This window comes from Porites lutea, chromosome 8, assembly GCF_958299795.1.
Source record: "Porites lutea chromosome 8, jaPorLute2.1, whole genome shotgun sequence".
In the NCBI taxonomy this organism is placed as follows: domain Eukaryota; kingdom Metazoa; phylum Cnidaria; class Anthozoa; order Scleractinia; family Poritidae; genus Porites; species Porites lutea.
Window position 1 is genome coordinate 19,903,170 of NC_133208.1, and position 23,756 is coordinate 19,926,925.

The window sequence follows — 23,756 nt, forward strand, 5'->3', positions numbered from 1 at the left end:
CGGTGCAATTTTGATATTTATGCGCACTGGTGTCGAAGCCTAGTTGAATATGGCGGACACGAAGTGAGAGTCTTGGAACAAATCGAAATATGGCGCCAGTCTACGTTTCTTTAGTATGCTGAGAGTAGACTTTGGCCAAAGCTTGTTGGACCATTGTGGGGTCTTGATACTTGTACAACCAGTTGGATATATAGGAGACAAGCAATTTAGGGCATTTTACGAGGAAATTTCACAGTACCGACGTGCGCAGGTACCCAACACAACAAGGACACTTCACTTGAGGTATTCCAAAAGGGTGACTCCACAGTTTATTGAGTGGGGAAATTTTCATTTTCACAAGCGAGTGTTGGGACTCATCTGTGTAGGGAAATGTTCAGAAATCAACGAAGTGGAAAAGTTGGAAAAACCTGTCAATGAGATTAAGAATCCTTTTAGTGCCATTTTACTGAACACACGATGCTTTGTATTTGGGTGTAAATCAGGTGGTGATGTCAAGATCAGGAAGGATTTTGCCCTCATCAGGGGCGAAGATCACTCCCAGGATTTGCAGAATAATTTAGCAGACTTTGTAGCCTCTCTGTTTAACGTTTTGGAGTCTAAAAGGCTTAGTAAATTATCTGAGAAGGTAGATAAGATTCTTCTTATACAAGCCCCTGTGGAACAAGAGAGCTTTGGCGGAGAGAATGACAATAGGTAAGCTTGCATATAAAACCTTGGGTGTTAGCAAACAAACTGAGGACTACACAAAATTAAACTAAATTGGGCAATGATTAAGTGCTGTTCATGCGTTGAACAAAACCGAATGTTAATAATTTTCTGGAGGAAGGGGGAAGGGTGGTTGGTGGAAGGGGTTGACTTCTCAACCACTGGCAAATTGAATGTCATTGTTTGATTTTGTTTGTTTTTGTTCAGAGGTGGGACTTTAGTTAAAAAAAAAACAAAAAAAAAACGAAAAAAGAAAAGAGTTTCTGCTCCAGCACACTTGTGTCATAAAGTAATTAATGTGTTTCTGTGAAAAGTTTGAACCCAGGAGTCATTTTAAAAGTTGGCTGAGTTTGATCATCAGGGTGAATGTAGTCTTGAATATGACTGTTGTTGTTGACAGTGACTGACATTTCGATGACTTGTGCAGTAGTCAACTTCAGAGTCAAAGTGAGTTGTACCAGTTAATGGTATTATACTCTGGTTATTGACCTGACTGGTCAATTACATAGTGATGTTATTGTTCGTCTGTCTGTTCAGCGGTGATGTTATTGACTATGGAGACTCATAATGTAGTTTGTGCGTCTCGTGATTCTTCTATTGTCACAGTCAAACATTCGTCTATTATTAGTCAAATTGTCAGTTGTCCAGTTGTCCTCTCGTGCCTAGTTTTGCTTGATTTCATCAAGAAGTCATTTGTATGGTGCCAGTAACTGTTAACTGTGATTCAGTGGCGTCTGTTCTAAGTTAGTAAACCAGCTGTCTTAAGTGAGTCATTGATAGTAGTCTGTAGAATACGGAATATATGTCGCAGAGCTCCAGTCGATTTGATGTTTCGTCTGGAAATGGGGTTAAGCAATTGTGATTGTTGGCATCACCATTTCTCATTGCTTGTTTGTGTTCAGTTAGTCACATGCTAAGGTTTCTGCCAGTTTCACCAATGTAAGTAGCTTGGCAGTCGCAGCATTAATTTTGATCTTGTATACTTCTCCCTGTCTGTCCTCCGGTTTGTCTTTGCCCTTGACATTAAGAAGTAGTCGTCGTATGTGTGCGGGGCATGGCATAAGCCCTGGACTGTCTTAGATTATGACTGTGTTCTCTCTTAGGAGGTAAGACAGGCACAAGTTTGTGATCCGGGCATGACGTGATAGACTTGAAAAGCTTGCTACACAGGGCCACGCGTCTAGCGTGGAAGGTTACTAAATCGAACCTGACCAAACATTCTGAATACGACGCATAAGGACAAATGATGGAGAGCCCTCTCTTTTGCACTCGTTCGATGTCGTCACTAAGATACTGTGGAAGCGCATGATGGAAAACTGGCGCACAGTACTCTAAAACAGGTCTTATCACAGTGCAGTAAAAATTTACAATGTCGCTCAGTGGAACGTTGGCGCGCTTTAGAAGAACAATAAAATAAAGGCGCTTGTTCGCTTTCTTAATGCACTCTGAGATGTGTTCGTTCCATTTTAAATCTGAGCTAATAGTGACTCCTAGGATTTTTACACTGTTTGATACTGATAGTTTCTTGCCATTTATCACAATTGGTGGAAAATTGTGAGTGTTCCTTTTAAAGTCAATGCGCATCTCCTTGCATTTGTCAGCGTTCAGTTCCATCCTATTTTCGATCGACCACGCCTCAACAGCGGAAACTGTAAATAGTCGTCCGTAGTCTGTTGTTGTCGCAAGTGATCAAACAGTCCAGAACAGGTATCTTACCATTTTCTTCTAGCTCCTTGGTGTGTTTCTATTGGACCATAACACTAACACTATACACATAGTGTTACATAGTTACATAGTAATGTCTTTCAATTGACAATGTTCAAATAAGATTGTACACTTTCGCTGTGTTTAAAGAAGGTTTAAAAAACTGTAATGTAATTTGGAATGTGAAATCAGGGGAAACAAAATTTCAGATTGCCATCTCAACCCAATTCATTGTGTGAAGTGTATATTGAGAGTAAGAAAGCAACGTGGGTCAAAAAGACCCCTTTAATGCAGGCAAGATTTTCTTGACAAGCTTTTCCTTGATGCTTGTTTATGTGACAGTTATAATTTGTATGTCAAAGCCTTATAGTTGGAACCTCTTGTAAGCAGCCATGTCCACTTTTTAGGATGACAGTTCTAGAATTTTTTGTTGTTTTTAACCTTTTTTAATCGACCACCTGATCAGTACCCATCACTAATGTTTATGGACACTAGGCATTGGGCTAGCGAGTTTGATAAATAACTAGCCTATAAAGACAAGCCACTTGTCCAAGTAAAATTGAGATTGATTGAGTTTTACTAGTCCTAGGCCAGTGGACTAGCGTTAGTGTCAAGCACTGCTGATACAATCGTCTGATCTTTGTGTTCGCTATTGTACACTCTTAAGGGACCACCTTCCATAAGTAACTACTAACTCTTCGCACTTTGGGTTGTCACTTACAGGAAGTTCCACCATATCAAACACCATGTTTTTTATCTCTATATAGAGCAACCAAGCGGAAAACCATTGGCAGATCTAAAAAGTATACTGGAGATTTGTGCATGCTGGCAGGGTTACCTCAAGATGCTCTCAGTCAATACCTTATAGCTGGGGAACATCTAAGAGCTGCTAATGATGTACTTTGGCTCGCTGGGTCCATAGAAGGCCAGTGTGCTGCATCTCTAGTACTAGACAGAGAGGAAGAAAGGGGCATTAACTCATTGATTCTGCCTACTGAATGTGCGGCAAACTCTACAAATTTGACTCTTAACGGACTAGGCAATGATGTTGATGAATCAAAGTTTAGAAATCCTATGCCGTTAAGTAAAGAAGAGATTGTTGAAAGGTTGTCTGAAGCTTTGAAACTTTACAGCAGGGTGAGTAACATTTTCAATGATTGTAATGAGTTTTGAGAGTTATACATTGGAATAGAAAGTACTCTTGTTTCAATTTCCTGTTTAACTTTGGTTTTATCATATCATTTTACACAGCACATTTTTTCGGATAATGTAAGATACATTACCTTAACTCAATATATGGTAATGCTAATGGTAAGGGTAATTTATTATATGCATATAATTATGAACAATGAGCTTAGGCATCAGCAAACTGCTGTTGGTCCATTCATGAGCTTACATAACTTTGATATATGTGATAAGTGGGAAGTGACAACTTACATTTAGGTTCAGATGGTGGTATAGTTTTTTTTATATCCAACAAGGCCAGTGGCTTAATGCCACAGCCCAGAGATATGATCATTTTAACTGAGGCATGATCTTAAATCCAGCCAGCATGATCTTACCTTGAGCTCTTTAGGCCCTTTAAGTCCCGATAGTGACCAACATCAATTTTCTCCTAACAATAATCCAGTAGTTGTCAAGAGATACAGTTATGACAATTAACAAATTATCACCAAAGAGACAATACCTTGATCTGTTATTAAATTCTCTCCACTGATTCTTAAAGGAAATGTATGGAGATCAGTTTGGAGAATTTGTATGTTGATATTGGGACTTAAAGGGTTAATTTTTGTTTCATTTTTATGAAAACTGTGATTGGTGGCTTGGCCAGGGTTTGAACCTGGCCCTTTCTGGCCCAGATCAGGGTTATTCCAACTTACTGAGATAAAGATGTTGTGACAGTTGTTTCACATTTTACATTTACTACATGTAATGATATTATTTGATTCATATGTACAGACTGCGGTATTATTTTTATCTTGTAATACAGGTCAAAGGAGCTGCTGTTATAGAGACTGAAGCTAATCTCAAGTTTACTCGTCTTTTAATAGTTTACAAGGTATATAATAATACACCAATGAAATATACCAGGCGAGCTTTTGTGCGAAATGGGGATATCTTCACTCGTGACAATAACATGTTATCTCCACATGTGAAAAGATCGCTGATTACTATGGCTACTTGATAAATTGTGCCTTTCAGAGCAAAAAGCTGTTAAAGAGAAATGGTTTGGTATTTTATTGGTGTTTATATATAATACGTAGAACATTACATGGTCGCTTGAAGATATGAGTTTTGAAAGGCAGGCAGGAATGTTGTGCCACACCTGATCACAGATAGGTCCTGTGATGGTTAAGTAGACTTTAAGGAGTAGTCTACTAGGTACTCCTGCTTTCCTTAATATTGGCAACGAGAATACTAAGGCATAAGGTAAGAAGCAGCCCACAGTGTACACTGCACATGGCCAAAGCAGCTAAGATTAATTGTAAAAATTATTTAGTTTGATGCCTGGCTAATTGTTCATCTACTGAAAAAAAAGGACAGGAATAAAAAGCTATGGCTGTGTCCACAATGCTATTCATATTTTTTCTTTTTCTTATCTTTAGAGGCGTATTGAAGCAAGCATAGCTTTGCAGAATTCATTGTCAGTGAATGTCTCATTAACAGAACAGGAAAAGGTGAGATTTTGATTTGAGTATAGTGGAATCTTTGCTTGCATACACTTTCCATTACTGACTTTAACATGTAGGAATGGTCCTAGCCACATTACCAATGCAGCTTTTTTAACCCCCCTCCTAAGCAAGCTAAAGGCTTTTCCCTCACAAATAGACTCTCTATATTAATGTTAAAAATGAACTCTCTCAAAGGATCTGAAATTATGTCAGGATCATTTAAGAGGATCTAGTGCAAGCTTTTTAGATAATAGTTCTTTTTAAAACATTGAACATTATGTACATGTACTTTGCTGTTGATGCCATTTCAGATCCAGCGATATAGCACTGCTGCCGTGTTATATGATGACCTGGGATTCAAACGAAAAGCGGGATTTTTCACTAGAGTTGCGGCAATGCAGTGTGCCTCACAGCAGCTACCCAATCCTCTGTGGCTTTTGGTAAGATTTAGAATTTTTGTTTTTCCATTAGACGTATTAATTTCTTGTACACTCTGACAGTCATGAAATTAATTTGTTAATGAAGTTTTGCTATATTATCTCATTTTAATAGTTTGTTAATTGTAGGCAATTTTTGTTGTTGTTGTTGTTTGTTTGTTTTCTTTAACTGTTCACATTGTCAGCAGTATGTTGCAAACATAGCTGCAAGGACCATTCATAATATTAATTCCTTTTATTTATCTCATGTTTACCTGAGAGTTATTTTGTGAAGATTTAGAATTACAGTTGAACCTCTCTACAACGGCTACCTTGGGGACAGAAGAAAGTGGCCATTGTAAAGAAGTGGCCGTCATTGAGAGGTGGAAAGAAGAGTGAATGTATGGACTGTCCACCTAAAAAAATGGCTGTTGTAGAGAGGTGGCCATTGTGGAGAGGTGGCAATAGACCTTTTTACCAATACGACGGCCATATTGAATTAATTCGATTTAAGGAGTATTATAGGATGCCCAGGGGGTATAAGCACATTTCGTTTGTATTTTCGAGCGCTTTTTGGGATAAGATTGTAATGGGAAAAAAGATCTTTGTGCTGTGTTTGGATGTAATAATGATCGCCTTTTTCTAGTTTAGTATTAGAAATATGGTCTTTCACTGTGTATTTCTCGGGAAAAAGGTGAACATTATTACAACTGTACATCCAAACACAGCACAAAGATGATTATTACCAGTGGTGCAATCATGTTATTTCCATGGTCTGCTCTCATCGACCGTGGCTGTCAACCAATCAGAGTGCAAAAGATAGCTCTGTTATTGTAAAATAAACATTGTAAAATTTTTCATAATAGTAAATACTGATATCCAACTTATATTATTTTCAGTCGTACAACTTTCTTATGAGTGCACTCAAAGGGTACAGAATTCATCTTGATCAAAAAGATGCTCCTAAAGGTGAGTTGCTGTAATACTTGTGTAGCTTATCTCTTGTTTCTGTGAGGAGCAAATTAAAAGCGTGGGTGCCATTAAATGGCTATAATATAATGAACCAGTTCTTGCCATCTGAGCTTATCATAGCAGGAGATAGATATAGTTTGTAATGAAGAACATAAAAACAGAAGCTTGAGGTCATCAGAAACATGGTGAATTGCATGTAATGGATCTCAGAAACATGTGCCCTGTAAGCCTGTAATGTAGTGTGTCAATCTCCTCCCCCTTATTTTCCTTTTTGGCAGGCCAGAAAATGGATAGGACTGAAAAAATGTGGGGTGGGGGAGGGGGGGTCATTTCCAAGTGAGTATGGCCTTTATTGCAAGGGTTTGAAATGAAACCTGTTGAAAAGGATTTTGTGCATGCAAGAAGTGCAAAGGATGCATGAGGGAGAGGGAAGGTTCCCCCCCTTCTCCATTGTTGACAAATCATGCCCATTCCGCTTCCCTTTCGATTGCCTTCCATGCGGGCGGATCATGATACGTTGCTGGAAAACTGCCCACATACCCCTCCCTTAAGTCAACATTAACACTTACTTCTCACTTAGGGCAAAATGTTGGCTTAGGGGAGGGGTGATAATGATCCATGCAGGCTAGGGTTTCAGCGGACAGGTTACGTACAGTTTCCCAATGACCATTTTTAGAGGAAAACCTTTCCCCTTTTTCCCACTGAGCAAATACTTGTTGTAGCAAGGGCTCGTGATTGTTAATTCTTTATAGTGTTGTATTTAAAACAATGAATAAATTAATTTTTCTTCTTAAGGTCATCCAGATGGTTGGCCTGCTCTTCAAACAAGACTCTTGAATGAACTTATTTATACTGCTCGTCGAATAGGAGATCCTTCTTTGACAGTAAGGTAATGAGCTGTGTTTGTATAATTATACAAAAAACAAACCTTCAGGCTGATGTATCAATTTAATTCCTGAATATTTCATATGTTATAGGCTACTTTACTTCATATATAATGTACACAGCCCATGCATGTGGATACTTGTAGAAAGTAGAGTAAGGCTACATTTTTTAGGGCCAGTTTGCTTAAAATCACGCTCCCTGAGAGTAATTTACAGCTATTATTTGGCTGCATACATGTGGTCATTTCCACACAATAATGACTTTTAGGGTAATAGCTAAAAAAAAACCCAACAATTCAGCAAGCATAAATTGGCACAGCGCCTTGGAAGCACTTTTAAAATGTGTATTTTCATTCTTTAAATGACAAATAATTATGCCAAAAATAGAGAAAGAGAAAATTTTTGAGCATGAAAAGGTGTAGCCTGTTCACAGACCCTCTATTTTTCGAGCATGGGTGATGAAATGTAAACTGCAGCGGTTGAACAGCTTAAAATTAATACAACTTTGGGCTAGAGTTATATAATTATATTATTGACCAATCATAAGGTAAAACTGGAGCTGGATATTGGCCAAGTTCTTCTGTCTTGGTCCATGAAAACAAAAAAGAACGAGGCATACCGTAAATGACCTAATGAATAATAATATCTATTTTCTTATATGGCACTTTATCCATAAAAAATAATGCCCTATAGTGCTTCACAGTGATAAAACCTGCCTTACAATATTAAATGGCTTACAAATAGACTCTAAGTAAGTATTAAAAAAAGATGGAAAAACAAAGTTTACAACCAATGTTATGAAAAAAAAACTTAAACTCAAACCCATAGTTAGAAGAGGCTAGAAAAAAAAAAGAATACAACTATTTAAAAAAAAAAATGACAAATTAAATCTATAACTACAGCCTAGAGCTAAAAAACAAATAAATAAATAAATGCACACTTCCAAATAAACGCCCCTTACCTAATAAACGCCCCCTCTACGCTGTTCAAATTGTATTAGACGCTCTCTCTATAAGTAAACAACCCCTGTCTAATAGATGCCCCCCTCTGAAAATTACTCCAAAATACCAGGAATTAGCAAAGAGGAGCAAAATCATTCAAATCTTTCAGTTTCTTGCATGATTAACAAAGCTTTGCGTATTTCATCTTGCTTAATGTGAAGTTCAAAGCAAGGTTAGACTAAAGATGGCAACACAGTAACCCTGAGCGAGGATTGTGATATCGATATTGGAATTTCAATTGAAAGAGCAATATGGATCTCTAGATGGCCCAGATGTAGTATTTTTATTGATGAATTTTGATGAAGTGGATATTCCACTATTTTTAAACTCTCTTGATATTTTTGCCGAAAGCATATTAGTTTTGTTTAGCTTATTACTGTTATGGGTATAAACACCTTTCTCTTTTAAACGCCTCGTATGTATTAAACGCCCCCACTTGGAGCCAAAAAAATTCAATAGTCGCCGTGGACGTTTATTAGGTCTTTTGCGGTACATCCAGCCATCTTGACCTCACGCTTGCTCATTAATGGATTTATTATGTCAAAAAGAGAACTTTTTACTTGTGAGACCAATGCAAGAAGGGCCGATCTTGCCCGCTCAAGTAGCCAGTGAGAACACAAGATTCACTTCATCTTGCCCACTGGACTTGCAGATTTAGCCCTAACTATATGTATAATAAGACTGATTACGACCCTCTCAGGTATCCTGTGTTCCTTTCTTCAGGCATGTGACTTTCTTACTCCACACGATGCATGATCATCTAAGTGACGAGGAGAAGAGAGAGCTGTCAGTACTTCTGGACAGTCCAGCAAGAGTTACTGCCGGCTCACCTAAAGAGAAAGAGAACAACAGAGTTGAGATGCTAGACTTGGCTTCCTTGTCACTGACTAAAATGCCTGTAGTTAGGTGAGATCTGCTGACCTTTGGCATCAACCCCTTCCTGGCTTTTGTTATCTTGAAACCATTCAGATGCTAGAGCTAAATTGCCCCATTGAAAGGTCTGCATTGTAATTGGTTTCAGTCCACAGGGAAAAGGCTCTGCTGTTTCGTCAACATAAAAATTGATATCAGAGTTGGTTGGAGCAACTCATTGAGGAAAAATTGTAAATAGCAAGGGTCCAACAATAGAGCTTAATTGTACTACCTTATGCAAGCATTATGGTAGGCGAAAACGTATGGTTGTTAAACGAAGCTTAATGACAACTCGCAGCGCGCATATTCAGTGCATAAAAATTCCTATTAAAAAATCTGGCATAATTTACCTTCCACAGATCCTTCAAAGTTCAACCTTTAGCCACTCATTTGAAACCAGTTAGAAAGAAGTCCCTTACGAGCTCTGATGCTGGCTCTTCAGGACCGTTTATATTTTCATCTCTGAGACGGAATGTAAAACAGACAAAGACGGCTAAAAGTAAGGCCAAAAAGGGAAGTCGAATGGATTGAAGGAACAAATTTGCTAAGACTACAGTTAATTGTTGTAGCCACTGTAGGGTTAACACATCTGATTTTGGCCGGGTCACGATTCATGATCTAAGATTACTCAAATCATGGTACATTAAAGGAACCGCTGTATCCCGTCTGGAAAATTATTCGTCGTTTCCTTTGATACACCATGAACCGAGTGATCGTGGATAATAAATCCCAACGGAACATCACAGACCTCAGTCGGCAGCTATTTTAGCTGATATCCTTATGTGACCAGGTTGGGACGAGGTTAAGTGTAAAGACTGAAAACGTAATTGGTACCCTCGTAGGGCACAGTTAGTAGAGGAGACTGGTTAGGAAACTCAGAAAACATCAAAGTTGAAAACAACGGTGCTGTAGTTTATGTTGGAAGCTCCCTGACCGTGCACAATCCTTTGTTTTTTGTTCACAAATTATGACTGAGTAAATTAATGCGATCTTTCTATTGGTCAGTAAGTTCAAAATGATAGGAATGCTTTTGAATGTTGTTCATGGTCAGGTCCAAAAAAGGTAACAAAAACATATAACAAAGGGTTTCCCAACCATTCCACTTTAATAACTATGCGTAAGGTAAACGGGGCTATTTACATTAGACTCCATCCTAACATTGTCAGTGTAATTGAGGTTGCAGAAGCGCAGGTATGATATCCATACCCGCGATCAGACAACGCAACTAAGCGTTAGCCCTGGAGTCAGGGAATTGCGTGAGGCAATGACGAAAATCTTTGAACCTCGGTGGGGATCGAACCCACGACCTCCAGATTATATCTGCTCTTCCTCTGCCGACTGAGGTACCAGGCGAGACGGAAAGATGTCATGGACGATTTGCAACAGTAAATCTAATCCTGCCGTGGGTTTGATCCCAATTGAGATTGAAAAATATATTATTTGCCTCGCGTGGTTCCTTCTTCACTAGTGCTAATGCTTATTCTTTTGGGTTTGTAAGTTATCTGGGGCACTCTAATTCACCTTGTGAGATTTTGTTCTCTGTTCCATCCCTTGTTTCATTTTGTAATGGGTTACCACAATTATATGTAAACGGTTAAAAAGCCTATAATATAAGATACGTTCGTCCCTCCAGAGTTTATTTTGCTCTTCCATTTCTCAGAGTGCTTTTGAATAAGTTGGCTAATAAAATTGTTTAATTCACAGATGTAACCTGGGTATGTGGCGACATCGGTCAAGTTTCTCTTGACGTTTTCAACACAATGCCATTTGAACTCAAAGTCTCTAAAATGGTAAGAAGTAAAACCACTGGCACAAAACTAAAGCTACGTGCAAGCAGATGTAACTAATCCCAACAATGTTGGAAGCTGCAGTGCATCGTGGGAAGGATACAACCCATAAGGCTTTAAAGACCATGTGTCTTTTAGTTTTTATATGATGTATATAGTTTTCTTTTGCTTTTGTTTATAGTTTTTAGGTATCTTAGATGTAACGCGTATTTGATCATATTCGAATGTTAATTTGCGCGCTATAAGCAATAAATATTATTATTATTATTTCGCGTGCGTGGCCCTAACAATGTTGGAAGAGTTGTGCAAACGGAAATAACATTGTTGCGCTACGCTTTGCCGATCACGGAGCAGAACAAATGTTTGCCCTTTTTTAAACTTTGCGCAACAACTTCCAACAACACGGGTGTGCAAACGGACGCAACATGTAACATTCAACAATGTGGGAGTTTTTGACCAACAATGTTGCGTCCGTTTTCTCGGGGTTTTAGAACAGAAATAACATTAATATGTGTGCCTTTCTTTAGAGAGTACTGTTTAGAGCGGCCAATTGGGCTGGACATGTCCCTTAGCTACTGGAGAATAGGTTCCTGGCCTGGTTTTTTGGCCCATTAATCCCCAGCTGCAGTTCCGTGACTCTCTAGATGGTTAGATTATGGGAATTATACAGTGACATACGAGTGCCCTGATCTATGAAATTTATCGCTCGTTGGTTTTTCACTGATAACTCCATGCACAGATGGCCACATCCACATCAACTAACGTTTGACTTGCAGTTCCTCTAAATAAATAAACTATTTTTTCCTTTGTAGGTTCTGTGTGTAGAAGGTTGTGAATTTGAACCCTACCCAACATGTTTGTCCCTTCCAGCCAAGACTGGTCCTCATACAGTTATTCTACTTGGAATTCCGCAGTCAGCCGGTCAACTGAGAATCACTGGTTAGTGGGTTTACAAAAACAGCTATAGCCATTCATCTGACTAAACTCGAAAGTTAAATCCTACAATTTCGTAGAACAAAAAGAAGTTAGATTTTTCCAAACCAAAATTCGGTAGAAGGCGAAAAAGGCTTCGACTTCGTCTCTCGTTTATTTATTTATTTATTTATTTATTCATTTTTGAAATTCGCACAGTTCTCTTCCAGCTAGCCAGCGTAGCAGGCGTTTGAAAGGAAAGGGAAAAGGGATTCTTAGCGCGCGAGAGAGGCCCTTCTCCCTCGCGCCGTCTTGCGCCCAAATTCCTTTCCCCTTCCCTTTCGATTCCGTGTCAAGCAGGTTATCGTCTGGCGTTTAAGTAATAGCCCACGTTCGATGTATTAAAATTCTAACAGGACTCTAAGGATTTAGGATAAAAATTGCAAATTTTTCACGAGTCCATTGTTTCGAAATTCTCAGAAGAGGCTTGAGCACAAAGAAAACCCAACCAAATATAGGAAAATGACCAGAAAGCCTCGGAGTCTTGCTAGAATTTTAATATATCGAACGTGGGATATTATTGCCTGTCACTGCGCAGACTCAGAAGGATAGAAGGCTTTTAACAGTTTAGGTGTAGTCTTAGCCTGTTCCAGGCGTTCATTTGGTGGGGTGTGGTGCGAAGTTAAAAGGAGCGCGAAAAATAAAAACCAGGGAGTGGGGAGAGATCTCCCCAGTCTCCCTCTACTTTTTATTGCTTTCTTTAATTCGCACTGCTTCCCACTATCTGAACGCCTGGAACAGGCTAGCGTCGTCTCCCAAAATTATAAAGTTTATGACTTTTGTGAACGTTCAAGACTGTACGAAGCATTTTTAGAGCCAAAACTGACATGTGCTCTGTAGACGTTGTGGTAATGTGTCAACATTTGTGCGCACTTAGATGATGCCGCGTTAATCAAACGGTCATTCCACTTTAAAGGAGACACATAAGTTAGGGGCTTGTTTTATAGATATTAGACTCGGTTTATAAACTATTTGGAATGCTAATAGACAGAAATTCCATTATCACCAAACAACCCTGTCTTACTGACTAGAACATGGCATTTACGCGCCCCGGTAGCCTGTCATTTAAAGCCTTTACTACCTCTCTCTAGGTTACAATGTGACTGTATTCGGAGTAGAAAGTACTTGTAAGCTGACAGAGGAAAACCTGGAAAACAAACATGACTTTCCAGTGGTAGTTGATGTAGTTCCCGCCATGCCGCTCCTACAGGTGTCCACCGGGCTACCCAAGGTTCGGTCCCAGCCCCCTGATCCTGACTCGCCTCAGTCAGCTGCAACCCTGGTCACTGCTGTCACGCTTTATGCTGGACAAAGGTGAGTCTGTAGTAAAACAAAAAGTATAGTTCCCAGCCTAGGGAAACGCTTTTTTTCTTGTCCACCAGCATGGCCACCGTGACATCAGCTGAAAATCAGCAATAGGTTAAGCGAGCAAAACAAGTTCAACTCTGCACGTACATCACGCTTTTCTCTCCCGTCCCTGCACTACAAAAGCCCCGTTTATATGGAGCGTCACCCTAGCAAGCCTACTTTCCATACATTTCCTTACAAAACTGTTGAAAACGTGGCGAAGCAAACCGTTTACATGATAAACAAAAAGTTGGTTCGTTTAGAAGGATGACCTGTAGGTGGATGATACTCTATAAACATTTTGGCTTACCCAGCTGGGTCAACTCGCTCAATACGAGCCAATCGGAGCATGCGATAGCGCTATTTTAGACGATCAGAGCATGCGAGGGCGCTGTTGGCTCGAGCAAAGGGGTCAACTTCCTTTTCTCATATAAACGCTTGCTAAAGTTGACTCGGCTGAGAACAGGACTACGGTTCTCCATATAAACAGGGCCTAAGACGTGAAAAGATCAAATTTTATGTTTTCTTGAGAACTTCAACGCCGAGCAAGGCATAACTATCTGTGCTCGGGCGTGATTCCCTCACCAACCTGATTTCTATGATGTAGCTTGACTACTTCAAAAATAGTCGCAAAAGGTTTGAAACGACGCGAAAGAATTTTTTTTTAGCGATGTTGTCTTTGGCGTCACCACTGTCTTATGGTAAGGTCCCTTCATAAATACTGTAGCAAGCTAAGGTGGAACATCTTCATTATTAAATACACGTGTGTGAGGCTTCCTTAGAATGTATTATTTCCAGTATGGAGAAGTGTTATGTCTTTTCAATTTTCTAAATACAGCATGAAAGGAACCATTACACTGGAAAATATTGGGAAATTACCAGTGGATTCACTTAATATTACTATCAGTAGCAAGGAGGGAGAGGGTAAGTGCCCCACACCACCCCAGTGATACAGGATTTACACAACTGTGATTTACTAACTTAATATCATAATCAGCGCTGGGGTAACAGCTTGGATTGAGGAAGGTTTAGCCGGAAGGTGGTAATCCGTGCCGGAACACCTTAATGATCTCAACTCACTTCTCTATTTGTCGCCTTAAAAACGACAGTAACGGTAATTTGAAATAAACGGTAAAAAAAAAAGCTAAGAAAAAATAGGACGGAGAGGGTACTAGAGAGAGAGGATGGTTTAAATCATCACTTGAACCCTAACAAAAAATGGCGCCGCGCGGCCTACTACTCTACCGAGGCATCTTGCTGTTTACGTGTAGGTTGTCGTATGACAAAATCTGACATCATATCTCATAACATGGGCAGAAGACAACTTTCATTTCCTCAACTGACACATTCCTTCATTTTGGTTTTGTCTCAGGTGCTAATGAACTCTTCAGCTTTGACGATAAGGAAATTGTTTCCAAGCTCCCAGTTGTCCCGGGTGATACCACTGACATAACGGTCACAATAACAGGGACTCCTCATATCCCACAAGGTATCGAGAGCAATGAGAAGCTAAGCTACGACCCCGTAGCGCCTTGGGGATTGACGGGAACTATTCTTTTCCGGTACACATCAGGAGTTACCGGAAATAAAATGTGTCGTAAGGCTACCATGGCGATTGATGTGACTGTGGTTCCCAGCTTGCTGTGTGAGAACTTTCAGATTATTGAGCTTCCCAGGTACTTTTATTTATTTTGGTTATAAGAGGGGAAATTAATAATAATATAACATGCCCATCTTTTTTCTTTTTCTATTTCTTGGAATAGACTGAATCGTGTCCTTTTCAGAAAGGCTTGGTTTCACAGTGTGGATTGTACATAAATTGGAAAATGTTAAGAACTACATTATGAGTCCATAACTGAATCTAAGAGTTGAAGAGTTTAGTGAATCAAACGCGAAAACGGTTGACCACTCTATCAGGAGCGCGTGGGTGGCGCAGTGGTGAGAGCATTCGCCTCCCAGCAATGTGGCTCGGTTCAAATCCCGGCGTCAACGCAAATATTTATCATTATGTGGGTTGAGCTTGTTGTTGGCTCTCTCCTTTGCTCCGAAAGGTTGTTCTCCAGTTAATCTGGTTTTCCATCTCCTAAAAAAACAAAAATTTTAAATTCCAATTCGATCTGCAACACACGGACACGTTTCAACTAATTCTTCAGAACTCCTTAGTCCTTGGTGCGTAAACAAATTAGATTTTTTTTAATCAATGCCTCACCGATTTAAGCTTTAGCATGTTTTCTTCTTTCAGTGACAGGTGTCATTGTTTACTGATGTTTGACGCCGTCAATAAAACTTCTAATGACATGGAGCTTTCTTATTCAGTGCAAAGTGGCAGTGATCAATCGTGTGGTAAGATGAATTGAACACTCTTCAACTCTGAAACTCCTTAGCCAATACGCTTTCGCCACCAGTAATAGCGCCATTTAATTCGCATAGTTAGATATAGTTGGACTGTAACAAGCAGCAAAACATTGAACGTTTTCTCCTTTTCCCATGCCAGGCCCATGCATTTCGCCCATTCCCATCGCCCACTGCCCAAAAGAAAAATGGCGCAACCATTGTTTCCAGTAGGCCATTTGCAGCAAGCCATTCACGTGGTACAAAATCGCCGTGCTGGAGAGCTAAAGTCGCACTGGGGCAAGACAAACAAAAGGCATTCATAATGTTAAATGGTAATTTCCTTTATTTGTCTTGTCCCAGTGCGACTTTTCCTCTCCAGTATGGCGGTTTTATACCACGTGAATGGCTAGCTGCAAAGACCCTGTCGCTCCTGGGTATTGGGCCTAAAGAAATTGGAGGCAATGCTGCTTTTTCAGCGAGGGGGAGTGCCTTGAATCCCCTCAAGGTATATCAAACAATGTGATAGTTGTGTTTCGTTTCATTATGAAATAACAACAAAAGCCAAGTTCATTTCTTTACGCAAAAGAGAATGGCAGTTAAGTTGTTTGATGGTTTTTCATTTTGTCACCTTTTATTCAGAATTGGTCAGTGATTTTTTAAATAACGTTTCATCTTTGCGATTTCATACAGCTGTACCAGCTGCATTGCCAGCCTCCATGTTGATGTTATTTGACTGTTTACTATGATAAAGGAATCAAAACTGTGAAAAGCATAAAAACTATAATATACTTGTGATAGTTAGGATGATGTCAGTTGTTCGAAGTCTCAATATCATATTTTGACCCAGACCATTTTTGAAATGACACAATTTAAAATGCAATGTGGGACATATGACCCACTTGGACTAATTTCCAGATTGAACACTGTAAGCGTCGTGTTTAGCATTGATCCTAAATAAGGTGATATTACTCAATTACCATCTCTTCTTGTCCACAGATGAGGTTATGAATATCCAAGGAAATGACAAAAATAGGTAAGTTTATTTAATCTTCGCCGATTCTTTTTCTTAAAGGGAGCGCGCCAGGTCTTGGATCGAATAGGGAACAATTTTGAAAGATTGAGTAGTAGATCAGTAACAGTGCATAGTGTGAACGCACTATGAAATTGTGGCGCGGAAATCTGAAGCAGTATATCTTCAATTGTTTTTCTAAGTTTGTTCCGCTCGACAGTGCAGATTGCATACCTTGCCAATTATTTTTTTTCAAGTCGCGCACATGGTTTCGTGTGTCACTGCGTTCTAACTTGCTTTCGTTTTTTTCTCCAGGGTGACCATGAATCTACCAAGGATTGCCTTACCAGTTTCAGAGGACTCAAAGCAACAGGTTAGGCCGATAGATAGATAGAGTGTTCATTATGTCACGCTAGCGGGTCAGATGGGAAACTCTTAGATCAAAGGCGAGACTTGTCTAACTACCAAACTACAAGGAGCCTTTTTTCCCCCCACCTGCCTATTCACAAAGTTGAAAATCGCGCAAGCTCTTTCAAATTTCACCTTTTAACAACACTGAAAAGGGACGAGGAGACTGCTCTGTGCGTGCCCCAAAAAGTGGAAGTGTTCCAAGTTATCCTGACCGGCGTTCCAAACCCGGACAAAATATTTGGGACACTTGGTCGATTTCCCCATCCTCTCCCCTCACAAAGTTGAAAATTGCTCAAGCCTTCAAATTGCACCTTTTAACAACACTGCAAAGGGGCGAGGGCACTACTCTTTGCATGCCCAAAATCGGAAGTGTTTTTTTACCGGGTTGTAGTTTCATTATTATACTACAGAGTTAAGAAATAGGTATGACGCTTTTCACTTAAGCATATTAATACATCAACTTTTATTTGTAAAGGATTCAAAGGATTTCAAGACGAGGAGAGGAGCGGAATGCAAAAGATTCGTGCGTGACAAAGTGAAACTTCATTGGAGCCTTGTATCCTTTTGCTACGTTTAGGAACGGTTTCCTTAACTACTCCTTTTCAACTCTAGATAAAGGAAACTATTCATATCCAATGGGATACATTGTCACGTTTATTATGTTGTTTAAGTTTGCTTCCTTATTAGCATGCTATGTACTTATTATAAATCCAACTTTGTGTTTATATAATTCTAAACTGAAGATTACTGTAAAGCTGTGGAAACTTGTTTTTAAACATAAGAACTGTTGAAATTAAAATTTGTCTCCTACTCCTTTAAGCTGGGGATTTAGAAAAATAGTAAGCAAGGCGATAGGTGTTACCAATAGTAAAGCGTTGTATACCAAACCAGTAGCAACCGCAAGCCTATTCCTCAATCTAAACATAGCGAACGTTCTCTTAATTTTGCGCGAATCCCTATAGAGATTAAGCATCGCGTTTGCGGCAAACAGCAAGCGTGAGAGTGAATGAGCAAATAAAAACAGCTTAATACTATTCTTATGGATAGAATTAGCGTGAATCTACCGATTTCGTGTAGTTAAAGTGTACAGTAAAAGACGTTGGTCACGTGGTACAAATTCACGTTCGACGCTTACCGTAAACGTGAGGCTTAATCTCTCTTCTACTTCTTAGCAAAAGGGTAGCCTCGTCTTCACATGAAATGGTATCCACACTTGCCGTTTGGTAAGGTGAAAATGAAGTCCATGGCTGAAATTTTTCAAAAGCGCCTTACGCTATCGACTTTAAAGTCGTCAAATGAACTAGGAAGCAAACAAACAAACAGACCACCTTGATGTGTCGCCCCGCTTCGTACTCAAGCACCGCAATTTCTTTAGAGACTAACCCCTCTATCAGAAGTTAGGAATGTAAATCTTCTATAACATCCTTAACGTGGCCACAGCCGGCTTGTCGAGCATCAGGTACTGGTAATGTGGACAATCTGAAGCTAGACGCCATTATGATACAAGCCTTGATGCCTGATCCCATTACGTTTGGTAAGTAAGAGGTCCCCTCAAGTGTATATAGCGCTTTATTTACCTTAAGCCGCATGGCTAATAGGGCACTAGTAGTCTGCAGTATCGGCTCCCCTCCCCACGGGATCATTACGAAGGTGACTAGCAGAGCACGACTGAGATCTCGGGATCATTCAATACGCCGCTGGATCAACCTAAAGGCATGCTCTTGAAGGGGCTAGGTCACATTTTTTTTTATTTTTTTTAACCCTAAAAGCACGTTGTAATGACAGAAAACCCTAAAATAATGGTCCTGTTTTATTCAAAAGCACTCTGTACTATACCATAACTGTCAGTGTAAGACTTAGGCCTTCAATGTACATGTGTTGTCGAAAAATTCTTAGGTTTCGTTCTCCCTTATGAAGAATCATTTGATACCTTTCTTTTAGAGTGCCAATGCTTTTGACGGCTTTATCCATAAATGGGCTAAATCATCAACTATTAACATAATTTGGAGAAGCGTTAAAACGTATGTTTATCAATTTAAAAATGATGAAATAATAGTCCAGCAGTATTGAGAACAGTTGTAGTGATGACGGAAATTAAAGATAATGGTATGCAACTTGTTAAAAATTTCTTTTGTTTTGTTCTTTATAGTTTCATTTTTTCCCTTTTTTTTGTCAGAAAGTAATTGTGTTTAGAAGTTAGCTGGTCGAACCATAGACCTGCGTAAATGCATACTACACCATCCACTTGTGTTTCCCAATACGCATGCGCATTGGCCAGAGGGTCCCACAATTGCAACAATTTGTCAAGGCTGCCAAATAAATATCAGTTATGTCATATATCATTGACGGCTTCCCTTCGCTGAAGGTCAAGCGCATTTAAATCTATTCTAGCAACCGAGAGGTTGTTGCGTTGGGTTGCCATGTAGCGACATGACCTTTGAAAGGCAGTCTCCTCTTTTTTCTTCTCATCTTTTTAAGATGTAAAAATAAACGGACAAGAATACAACAACACATCGCCAAACGAAGTGACGAGTTCTTTGTGCAGTATTGTGGATCTCAGTGTTCTAGTCTCTAATAAAAGCGGTGAGTTATAAGCTGTAGAATTAATTTTCTTAGGATTTGCGCATATTTTTTTAGGTACTTGTGATCCATAACGCGTGCCTAATCCATAGTTTTTCCAAATTAGTCACTTTAGATAGCCTGTATTACAAAAGCAGTTATCATAAAGCTAAAGAAATAATACTAAATGAAGTGTAATATAATAATGCAGAAAGCCAACGTATTTTACAGGACTGAAACATTTTGAAAAAACTTGGCTGTCAAACTCGGTTGCTATGGTAACGTCAATGTTAACGTACACGTCACAGTGACTTTAAAATATTCTCACATAATTTTTTAGGAAAAGTCGCTATGTTTGGTAGTCATAGCTTGAACGGTTTTGAAATCGTTTTCCTTTTTCCTGAGTGGGGCTCCAAATACCCCCTCACGCCCCTCCCCCTCCCGGTTTGATTGTGAGGACGACATATGAGGTTGTACGGGAGCGCTCCGCAGAGCTTGCTTACAGGCTCATGGTTAGGTGTGGAAGGTTTTAATGACCTATCCTGTTTGTTTTCTACTCTGTTATCACGCAGATGAGTCACTTGGACCGTTGTTGCTTACCATTGAGCCATATCAGGACCAAGCCTCTGGCTTTCCAGTGACCGAGCTGGATGGAAAATTGAGCTGGATTGGGACGTTACAGCTCCACACGTCCGAGGTACAGATTTAATTCTTTTTACATCTGTTGCAGTCTTTCTGGCTTTAGCCACAATAAAACAACCAACAAAAGGTTCAACTTGTTTTGCAACATTCGTACAGGGGTTTTGCGAAAAGTACAACTACTCTCTACTTTCTGCAACAACTTTTTGTAACGTGCTACAACTTAATTCGTGGTGGTAAAACCCGCAAAACCTCTTTTCAACTCGTTTTGTAGTGACGTTACAAAACAAGTTGCACGTTTTATTGCCCCAATCTTTTACCCCTAACTACTAAAATTTTAGGCTGGCGTTCTCAGAGAAGGGTTCCCTACTACCGTAAACTGTTTCTTATAAACCCTTGGCTTAAACATGTTCGTAAGGGTTTTTGGAAGAGCTTATATCCGAAGGGGGCATATAACCGGAATAGAAAAAGCTCTCCGAAGCAAGCTATAGTAGTGCTGGCTAAAATAATTATATGTTTTTGCATTTACTAGTTTTTAATCAAGCTACAAAACGTCATAATAAATATATTTCATTTCAGTACATTTGGAGGGGGCTTGTATCTTGGGGTGATGGGGTCTATTATCGTATGTACTTGCTGTGTTTAGAAGTTTGCCGGTCGAATGATAGACCTGCTTAAATCAGGGGCGGATCCAGGATTTTTTTTAGGAGGGGGTGCACTCGTCTCTTGTTCTACTTCAACACCAATAAACCACATAGTTTTTTTTTTGCAGAATACCAGTTGTATTAGAAAACCGCAGGTCATCTTGTGAAGGGGGGGGGGGGGGGTGCGCACCCCCTGCACCCTCCCCCTAGATCCGCCCCTGTTAAATGCAAACTATACCGTCCGCCTGTTTTTCCCAATACGCATTCTCTTCACCAGAGGGTCCCATAAGTGCTAGAATTTGTCAAGCCTGCCAAATAAATGTCATTTGCATCATGGGTAATTTTTTTTTGTTTCCAGGTAGATTGGCCTAAAATTGATTTTGGGTTGGGTGGGGCGGGGGGAAGGTGGTTGGGTGTTATAAGTCGCGAGGCGGAAAAAAAGGCAGTTTACGGTATCATTCAACGCAACTGACCAACGCTTGGCTGTATTTCCTTATCCTTAGTTATCGCCAGGATCTTCTCTATGTCACTCGTGTTCATTGGTGTTCTTGTATGCTGGGCAGTATATGGTTTCTATTTCTTGTACTCGAATCATTGACGAACAAGCGGATTCAAAAGACTCAGTATCTAATGTAATGGAGCGAACTCGTTATTTGGAATCAAATATGGTAAACCTAGCGAATGACAGCCCCTATGCTTCGTTAAAGAAGACATGGACGTTTTCGCCGCCGATCAAAATTAACGTCGTTTAGTGAGGGGATAGTGGTCTTCGTTTGAGTAATGGAAAGGTTGTTTTGAGAGGATAACTAAGATCGGTTATCGACCCGGTCTCGTTGGCTGCTACTGACGTATGGGACCAACCGTAAAACCAATGTAAGCTTATGCAACTGGTTCAATGTGCTGCAAAACGAGCAACAAGTGCCAGCGTAAAATTGTCTCCCGGGCCATGCGCAAAAAATTGATGACCTTATAAAAAAATGTCCAAGGATTTAGTGGAAGCTTAATTCCTGCCATGTATTACTATATGTAGCAAAGATTTCTCAAGTGGTTCAGTTTCTTTGTATCGTCAGCTACTCTCAAAGGCGTCCAAAGGTAAACCACCGTGTGTTGGAGGTATTGCGGAAAGTAATCTTACGGGGAATTAATATTCACCTGTAAAACAAACAAAGTATAGAACAACACTGTTTAGCCCTTAAGGCTATGTTCACCTTATCCGGTTTGCTTTTCGTGCTGACACGAAAAGCTATCTGCTACCCTGTGAACACCTATCCGATATGTGACCCTCCGCGTAAAAGATCAGCGCGGCGCAGCTTCGCTCCGTTACAGAAATCGCGCCGAAATCACCGTTCTTATGTGTGAACAGAAGCCCTATCAGGTATGGATTTCGTGCCGACGCAAAACCTACCGGTATAGTGTGAACATAGCCTAAAGCCCCTGTAGACCTGTCAATCATCTTGTGCAGTTTCTATGACAACCTTTTGACTGTCATGTTACTGCTTACTGGGTGTCATCATAATAATCAACGACTTCTGGAAAGTGAACCAAGGTGTTCTTTCGGGTAAACTGTAAGCTTTTTTTTGTCGAGTGCCTAAAGACCTCTTTCATAATGGCGACTTATTAATATATTCTTATATTCTTTTATATGTATAATAATTAGCCTTTCTGACCTCGTTAGCATGTGCAAAATACAAAAGATTCTTACTTTCAAACGAGATCAGAAAGGCTAATTATCATACATATGAAAAAACATATTAATAGGCCTCCATTATGAAGTAAAGAGGTGTATTGCCCGGCACTCTTTAATCTTACATTAAAATTTATGTTTTAGCATCTCTCAATGTTGCAATGGGCTATTTTTATATATTGCTGTGATTTGAAACGCTGGCGAGAAGCACAAATGTTGGAAGGAGTGCTTCTCGCGTGACAGATGCAAAACATTTGTGAACGAAGATAGAGCTGTTTAATGACAATAAGTTCACTTGTGGTAGATTCTTATCAATAGAATAACATTACCTCTTTGAATTTGTCGTCCGAGACGACTGATCATTTTAACCCTTTAAGCCCCAGTATCCACATACAAATTCTCCAGACTGATCTGCATACATTTTCTTAAATAATTTACTGAGAGAATTTGTTTGAATATCAAAGCGGTTTCCTTTGGGTGATTATTAGTTTAATTAACTTTCATAACATAATTCCTGAGCAAGTATTGATATTATTGGGGCAAAATTGATGTTAATCTCTCTTGGGACTTAAAGGGTGAACATTGTCAGAAAGACAGACTGAAGTTTTAGGTCGGAGATGCAAAAATTTTATATGACAGTACTTAAGGAAATATTTCTAATATATCTAGGGACATATGTGTTGTTAATGAAATGAGGTAGGATCTGTTCATATTGACGATTTTTGGTTGGTCAAACCAAAGATGTAAGTCTTTAGCTAAAAACATAAATCATCCAAAAGAAAGAAAGAAAGATCGAAAAAGAAAAATCATTAATGAACCGTTCAACAAATTTTGGCGTTGTGAAATTATTTGAAAAAAATAGTTTTGTTAGAAAAAATGAACCAATAAAATCGATGTACTTAGCTTTGAATTTGTTTTCTATGCTAGGGTGGGTTTTGTTATTAAAGTTGCTTGTTGGTTAGTAACCGATAGATAGCTAAACTTGTCTCGGAGACCCTGGTTGGTGGTGAAGTTCACAAACGTATTAACAAACCTGGCAAATTAAGTTTACTATAAACACCAGGTTTGCTATTATCTGCTTGTCGTTGTTTTAGTTTCTGCTCG

General features: G+C 39.5%; 1 protein-coding gene across 1 annotated transcript; it reads left to right on the forward strand.

Moving 5' to 3' along the window:
* Nucleotides 1–52: 52 nt before the first annotated feature.
* On the forward strand, nt 53–23,562 carry LOC140946168 (trafficking protein particle complex subunit 9-like). The gene is made up of 22 exons (XM_073395250.1): nt 53–693; nt 3,177–3,546; nt 4,400–4,468; nt 5,016–5,087; nt 5,393–5,521; nt 6,397–6,466; nt 7,265–7,358; nt 9,078–9,260; nt 9,626–9,765; nt 10,971–11,056; nt 11,866–11,992; nt 13,117–13,339; nt 14,211–14,296; nt 14,745–15,048; nt 15,615–15,715; nt 16,703–16,739; nt 17,031–17,088; nt 17,602–17,682; nt 18,567–18,660; nt 19,605–19,709; nt 20,258–20,382; nt 21,472–23,562. The coding sequence occupies exons 1-22, from the start codon at nt 116–118 to the stop codon at nt 21,718–21,720; spliced, it is 3,381 nt and encodes a 1,126-aa protein (XP_073251351.1). The 5' UTR covers nt 53–115; the 3' UTR covers nt 21,721–23,562.
* The last annotated feature ends 194 nt before the right edge of the window (nt 23,563–23,756 follow it).

What these genes read in the sequence shown, in the direction of transcription:
- LOC140946168 (XM_073395250.1), top strand. Translation starts at nt 116, where the DNA reads ATGCTGAGAGTAGACTTTGGCCAAAGCTTGTTGGACCATTGTGGGGTC. An exon ending in ACTAAAATGCCTGTAGTTAG is followed by an intron (nt 9,261 to 9,625) that starts GTGAGATCTGCT and finishes TACCTTCCACAG; the next exon opens with ATCCTTCAAAGTTCAACCTT. An exon ending in TGGCAGTGATCAATCGTGTG is followed by an intron (nt 15,716 to 16,702) that starts GTAAGATGAATT and finishes TCTTGTCCACAG; the next exon opens with ATGAGGTTATGAATATCCAA.